Below are 7897 nucleotides of genomic sequence, written 5' to 3'. Positions count from 1 at the left end.
GGGTACGTACTTACCAAGAACACAAGAACATTCTTGCGTCCTTGAGTATTGAGAAACGGCCCTTTTCTGCTCTCGTGGAGCAAAACTTACCGTCGCCTGGCAACCGTTCCAGCCAATAGAATGAAAGTGCCATGCTGGGTGGAGGGGAGAGGGGAGGGTTGTTTCCTTCTAGTGGGTGTGTCTGTGTTTGCTATAGCAACCTGCGCCGCCCACTGGATGTAGGGAGAAACAACTTCAGCCTTCTGCTTCGTTACACAGACTTACAGGACAGACAGCAAGTCTGTGTTCTCTTCCTCACTAAATATCTGCCAGCAGTGCGCTACTGATCATTAACAGCCTGCTGATGTTAGGCAGGTGTGTTCACCCAACAAAAGAAAATGGACCTTGTTACCACTTAGTCAAGACATGCTATCTATCCAGAGAAAACGTATATATCTATAAACCTATCCATCATAGATAATACAGACACACAGGCAGCTGGATGACTGGATGGATGCAGCTGTGGGTTTTTAAGAATTTATGCTGTATATGGCATACATTTATATGTCTATGAACACAGGCCCCAGTATAACACTTTCATTCTATTGGCCGAGAGGTTGCCAGGCGACTGTGTTTCCAGCGCGAGCAGAGAAGTTAACAAGTGAAGATTTGATCCCAGAAAAATCCCCCCATAGTTGAACAGACTATGCGGAAGCATAGCTCACTCACTTAGCTCGCTAGCTTGTGTTGACAGCTGCACAATTAAACCGATTAGCATTAATAATCATAACAATAAGTAGCTAAACATGTTAAGATAGACATTTTACTTACCGCTCCTCTGCCAAAAGCCAGGATGAGGGCTAAATAGGCTGTACTTCAACATGGCCACGGCGATGTTGTAGCCATATGATTGGCTTGTAAGGTATACCCCCACGTGGGGTCCGTTCATATGATTGGCTGAAACAAGAAAGAGATCTGATTGGTTGCAGATCATTCTGGTTAAAAAAAAAAAGATGATCTTGACGAGTCTTAAAATTCACACACAAAAGCGCCAGGATAGCAACAGACCCGCAACACAGAAAGACTTCTCACTGTCCTTTAGGGTAAGATAATGAGAATGCTTTGAGGACTGAGAATCTTTATGAATAAATACCCAGATTTACAGAGTATAGTGTATAAACAACTTGTATGTAAACTTTAATTAAGGATTTTATTTCAGAAAAGGCGATATTTTACATATAAAATAAAACAGCAGTGATGTCAGAACATCATCTTTCTCTTCAAAAACAAACCAGCAACTCAAGAATAAAATAAATCCCAGCTAATAAGTAAATCACTGTAGAAAAATTAGTGTGAATTGAAACATGAAAAAAGTCAAACACCATTAAAATCTAAACTTTCCAGCTTTAAAATTCTGAAAAACTGTAATATGCTTTAGACTGAAATTTTGTATCTGAGCAACAGGGTGACTGCAGCTTTCTTATCTCACATGTTGATACTGCTGTTGATACGTAATCATAAGTTACTGATCGGCTTATTGGCATATTGTGTCTACATTTGTGAGTGTGAAAGTGCTTTGAGTTCTCAGTGTAACTGGGAGGAGATACAAAAACAGACTATTTACAATACAGCTGCTGTGAAGGAAGGAAACTAATGTTTCATTTTGTTTTTATAAGCTAAGTAAGATGTATATACTATGGTCATTTCTAATTGCCATGGAAAAAATATTTTCAAGCTCAAAAAAGTGCAGCTAACTGGAGTCATATTAATAATATTGGCAGGCTGAATTACACCTTAGTTACTTAGAATATCAACTAAACATGTTTTATATCTTTTGATTTGAAGATTTTATCAAAAATAAATTTTACTGTTTATTTATGACAAAAGATTCTCTTGATTTCACCGTTGAACCATTAACCAGAAAACAAAAATCTATGAATATAAAAGGAACTCTTTAAGAAAGTAATCTAGAGAAAAGTTAATTTTTTGGGAAATTAAAAGGTATAACATTTGTAACACTATTTATTTTCCCATAAACATTTGTTTTCATGTGATTTAACCAGCAGTTTCTCAAGAGAAGCTTTGTCAGTTAAATTTACATAAATGAAAAATATGAAGATTTCTGAAAACATTCCTATTTATATGATCTATTATCATCATATGGTAGACTATGTTTCTCCTTAATGATGAAAAATAAAACCCAAAAGCTTAGTTAAATAAACAAACAGTTCATGATAATTTAGTTTTAAAGTCAACTAGTTAACATGTGAAATAACTTACTGTTTGCCTGCCTTCATGTTCTCCAGGATAAAGGAAACATCTGTTGTTGGACATCAGGTTTATTTACAGCTGAACAAGCAAACACAAGGTGTTGGCTAAATTTTACGTTAGTAAATATATAATTCCTTTGTGAGCTAGTTCAGATTAAATTATATAGAATAGACTAATTTTACTTACGAGGTGGAGGAAGTTTGGCTGAAATTAAAATTATATAAAATTTTACTTAATACACTCAAAAATTTTCTCTATTTTATTTGTCTGGTTTACACAGAAAAATTATTAAATTTTTTTGCGATGCATCAAAGCACCACATCAAAGTCATGTTAAAAAAGAAAAGAATAATGTTTAGATCTCACCTTTTTTATTTTTGTAAATAATGAATCCAATCACAGCAATGGCAGCAACAACAACAACTTCAACAATAATTAGGATGATTATAACAATGGAATTTGCTGTGGTGATAAAAAGGAAAAATTAATGTAAATGATTAGTAAAAAAATCTTCACTGCGTCAGTAAATGTGTGAGATAGTTTCTAGTGTGTATTTGAGCTGCACGCTATTAGGAAAACATGTATGTTGATAAAATTGGTGCAGTAAATATGATTTGTAATTATTAAAATATTTAAATCTGTTACTTTCTTTTGTCTTTCGGTTAAAAGCAAACCCAGATAGTGATGTCTCTGTCCAGGTATTATAAAGAACATTTATTTTTACATCACAACAAGAAAACTTTGCATGCTGTTTTTTATGTATCTTAACATATTTACTAGTTTCCACCCATTTAGCTGGAGTCTGAAATAATTCTACAACTGAATAAATATAAAGAAACGCAAACTGACAAACGTGGGTTTCCAAACCTTATTCTTAGTTTTACATATAAGAGATAAAAATCTATGTTTTTGTGAAATAATTTTGTTGATTATAACTTTGAATTTAGTCCAAGTCCTTGATTATTTTGGTTTTTAACTTATTGAGAATTCAGTTAAAAAAATGAAGAAAATAGATATTATAGAACCAGACCACACTAGGCATAAGGTTTTTAATCAGAGCCATGTGTAAATGATAAACAAACAAAAACAAATGGTTTGAAACTAGTCTATTTTTCTTTATAAACAAAATGGTTGAAATAATTACTGTCTTTTAAAGAAGTTCCTGTTCAAGTTTTCTAAATTTTGAAATTGTGGTTAATCCAAAATGATCCAGATGATAAAAAGTAATGAAAAGTTGATTGTTGAATCAAAACCTACGGAGTCCTCCAGGGGACATGGGATTTTTTTTTCTTTTGCGTTCCCTCGCAAAAGGTTTTGCGTTCCCTTGCAATAATCGACTGATCAGTTCTTGCAGCATAATTGATACTGTAAGCCTTTCTTACGGTGGCCGCTGTACTTTCTGCTTTAATACAAGGTTATGTAAGGCTTTTCCATGGACTATTTCTGAGTTATTATTGCAGGGTAATAAGTCATCTGATCGTGTCTCTGTTGTGTTCGTCTGAATGGTTTAAAGTGCTGCTTTCAGTCCCGTTCCATCTTAGCCTTAACAGACATAAACATGCAGTAAATAAATCGATTTTCAATCAGTTTTTTGCACCAAAGCGTTAATAATAATAAACACGTTTTCACTGAGGCTCTATAAACTCAGATAATCCACATTATAATGAGGTCGTTAGCAGGACTCTGGAGAACCTGACTGCACTTAGGAGGTGATTCAGCTGTTGGATCCAGGTGTGTTGGACCAGGGAGACGTCTAAGAGTTGCAGGACACCGGCCCTCGAGGACCAGGATTGGCCACCCCTGTGTTAGAGTTTCCTCCTCCCAGTAATGTGAATTATCTGAGCTAACATTGTTCATCCAGTCCTGTTTAGGAATGTTTCTGTTGTTTCTGCTGTCACAGTAACTGATCTGAACATCATCCAGAAAACCAGCAGACATGTACGATGGGACGTCTGGTAATCCTGAAGATGCTGAGTAGAAATACCTCAGAGAGTGGACCACTGTAATAAAAGACTCACAACATAAGTGGGTTAAAATTGAAGCAGTATTAAAACCATTAACTAATGTGTGTTTAATGGGTCCCTGCTGATCATGTTCACAAAAATATCCAGTATTTAAAAATTCATTTCAAACACACAAAAACACCAGATTATATGTGCATTAAAGGCATCTGGGTTTCTTTAGAAGTTTTGAATATTTCTGCAAAGTGGAAGCGCAGTTTGGTTTCTAATTGATAAATAGGTTTTCAACACACATTGCTGGGTAACACTTTATTTGAAGGGGGTGAATAAGACTGTCATGAACATGAATAAGCCTTCATGAATATTTATTTATGACTGTTGTCATAAAGCGTCATTCGGTAAATTATGACACTTTTATTACAAAGTTAACATTATTCAAAATGTCTTTATGACAACTTGACATTAACCAAGAAATCATTACTGTTTAAACTTTACCTTTAATAACATAAAGTTACCTAATTTTTAAAGTGCAATCAGTAATACTTTTATAACAAATTTATATCAATAATGATTTCTTGGTTAATGTCAAGTTGTCATAACAAAGACATTTTGAATAATGTCAACTTTGTATTAAAAGTGTCATAATTTACCGAATGACGCTTCATGACAAGAGTCATAAATATTCATGAAGGCTCATTCATGTTCATGACAGGTGTTATGTCATGTTTATGACAGTGTCATGACAGTCTTATTCAAATAAAGTGTTACCCATTGTGGTAAAAAAAGCATTTGTCCCCTACTTTTGCTTTCGCTTCTTTTTAAGGAAAAAAGTTATACAGTTATACATACCTGCATTTTTTTTTATATTTTCATCAAGTAAAGCACTTTTGAATCATCTTTCCACTGGAACGTGTTATGCAAATAAATCTGCCTTACCCTGGTCAGGTCTATTAAAGAAATTAGCTGGAGAATATGGATATTACATGAAAAACTTAATTAAAACTCAAAATTTAGTTAAATCTGGTGATTTTTGTAGTAGTCAGTTTTTATAACAATGTAGACCCATCTTCTCCAATGTGCATGAATGTACAATAATCAGATATGAATGAGCACTTTATTTAAAAACAGCAGAAATACACAAGAGATAAAAACAACAGTGTAACAAAAAGGTAACTAGGCTGGACATCAGTGTCAGGTTTTGACATAAAAATACGTCTTTTCAAGTATTACTGCTATAAACATAATCAAACTATTCAAAAGTGAAGTTTTTGTGGCATAGAATTTTATTTTCAGTGTTTCTTTGCTAAAATGTGATATTCCTCAAAAATGGTACTGTTTTCTGTTTTTATATCAAGATTTTTAAAATTAAATTTGTACATGTTCACTTAAACCTTATATGAATTTCAGTTAAATAAATTCCTAGAGATGATTTGTTTTAAATTGTTAATAGTTAAAGGTGATGGAGTTTATCCTCAACTTGGTGCCTAAATGCCAACCTGAAAAAAAGAAAGATAATCAATTAAAGTGACCAAGTAAATGTAATAAATTCAATTCATTTTATAGTACTTTCCACATAGTTAAAACATTTCAAATACTTTCTCAGTCAGCAGAATGTTTAACATTACTTTACTATGTATTTTAATGAAGTTATCAAATAGGTTCAAATACTACTGCAATGTGGTACATTTATTTAGAAAGAACTTTAATATGTTAAAAATTATGAATGTTATAGATATAGATATAGGAAATACTAACTAAGAAAGTCTGGTAAAACCAAGTTAACCTGAATAGTAATTTATTGGATGATGCTACAGATGTAAAAGAGGTGGGAGTAAAAAGACTTTTGTACTTCTACCCACTTTGAATGTGTAAATATAATTTACTACTGTTTCTTCTTTTGTTTGCCTTTGTGTTAAATTAATTTGATTGTATTTAACTTTGTTTATACTTTTATTATACTATGTTTAATAAAGTCAAGCTAAAATTTCAGCTACTTTATGATTTAGAAAATAACTCACTGTTTCCATATCTTCATCTTATTTGAAGCATTTGTTGCTCAGGTTCATTGTATAGTAAAGCTGTAAGTCACACAGTAAACTGTTAGGAAAATTCAGCTTTATGCCGCAGACAGAAAACTGGTGAAAAGGTTCTTAAGATCAAACTACAGAAACTATTTATCAAATAACTAGATCAGAGTATTTTAGACGCGTTTTACTCACGAGATGGACGACGCTTGACTGTAAAAAAAATAAAGAAAAGCAGTTTGAGCTGTTTTAGTAAAAACTGAAGAACAGTTTTGTGATTTTCTTGTAATCAAAAAATGTGTGCTTTTTTTACATTTAGATAAATATGAAGCTCTGAAAAAACAAAAGAGCCCACTGCACTGAACCTCATTGAAAACCTCATGGTTGTTCAATCAAATATTGATTTCTGAACTCTTCCTGAGTTAAAACATTAGTTTTGTTGTTTCTAAATGAATATGAACTTGTTTTCTTTGCATTATTTGAGGTCTGAAAATGCTGCATCTTTTTGTTATTTTGACCATTTCTCATTTGCTGCAAATAAAAACTAAATTTTTGCTTTGAATTTCGAAGACATGTTGTTAGTAGTTCATAGAATAAAAGAACAATGTTCATTTTACTCAAACATAAACCGATAAGTAGCAACATCAGAGAACTGATCATTTTGAAGTGGTCTCTTAGTTTTTTCCAGAGCTGTATATTTTTTTTAGCTTAGCTTAAAATATAAAATAACAGAAAACAAATTAATTGATTTCTCACCCTTTCTGATGTAAGAAATGGATCCAACCAGAGCAACAGCTAAAACAATTGCTAATGCAACAGCTATGATTAAAGGGAGTGTCAGCACATTTGGCTTTTCTGTGGAAAAGAAACAAATACAAATCTGCATATTAAATATTCATTTTACTGAAATTAAGTTACAATGAGTAAGACTATTCTTAGTCCATGTATGTCGCTTAGCTGTTGGTAATAGAGTCTTACTACAATATAATTATGTAACTATTTTGTCTTAGGGTTAACATTTAATCTGATCTGGGCCACAAAGGAACTTATGATGCTGCTCTAGAAGTAAAAATGTTTGCAACATCAAAAATGTATATTTCTGCGTTCCTTTATGGAAATATGAAAACCTACAGCACCTCACTATGGCTTATTTTATAAAACATTTCCCACTTCTCATGTTATTCTCACCTTCTACATTGGTCCTGATTTTTGATTTTTCCAGTCTGTTGACAACGTCACACTTGAATCCAGAGAGATGAAACACACATTCATACTTTGTCCAGTCATCAGGTGGAACAGATGAAAGATCTAAATCAACACTAATCTGGAAGGTTCTGTCATTATTGGGGAGGATTTCTCCTTTATTCACACCAGCATGAATCTCCTCTTCATCTTTCCTCCAGAACATCTCAGCTCTGCTGGGATAGAAACCTGTAGCGAAGCAGCTGACTGGAGAGGATGGAGACTTCTGGAGGAAAGATACTGAGGGAACATCTGAGGAGAAAAAAAATATATTGCAATGAGACAACCATGTATTTTGAATACTGCAGAATTTTATTATATTTACAACATAATGTTAGTTAAAAAATGACAAGGATTTAGAACTAAAAAGTTATGAAAACAAGACGCAAAACACACATAAGGACCTAAACACAAACATAGA

The 7897-nt window shown here is 33.0% G+C and overlaps 1 protein-coding gene across 1 annotated transcript in view; it reads right to left on the bottom strand.

Moving 5' to 3' along the window:
• Positions 1–7642, bottom strand: part of LOC106935159 (uncharacterized) — a 20315-nt gene extending 12673 nt beyond the window's left edge. Inside the window, exons 1-2 of the mRNA XM_015015487.1 lie at positions 7423–7642; positions 3969–4249 (exon numbers count right to left, since the gene is read on the bottom strand). Coding sequence (XP_014870973.1) covers positions 3969–4249; positions 7423–7642 — 501 coding nt within the window. The remainder of the gene's footprint in view (positions 1–3968; positions 4250–7422) is intronic.
• Between the last annotated feature and the right edge of the window lie 255 nt (positions 7643–7897).

Source organism: Poecilia latipinna, unplaced genomic scaffold, assembly GCF_001443285.1.
Source record: "Poecilia latipinna isolate Pla-1442-1.1 unplaced genomic scaffold, P_latipinna-1.0 Scaffold1917, whole genome shotgun sequence".
Lineage (NCBI taxonomy): Eukaryota > Metazoa > Chordata > Actinopteri > Cyprinodontiformes > Poeciliidae > Poecilia > Poecilia latipinna.
This window is presented reverse-complemented; position numbering and strand designations above follow the sequence as displayed.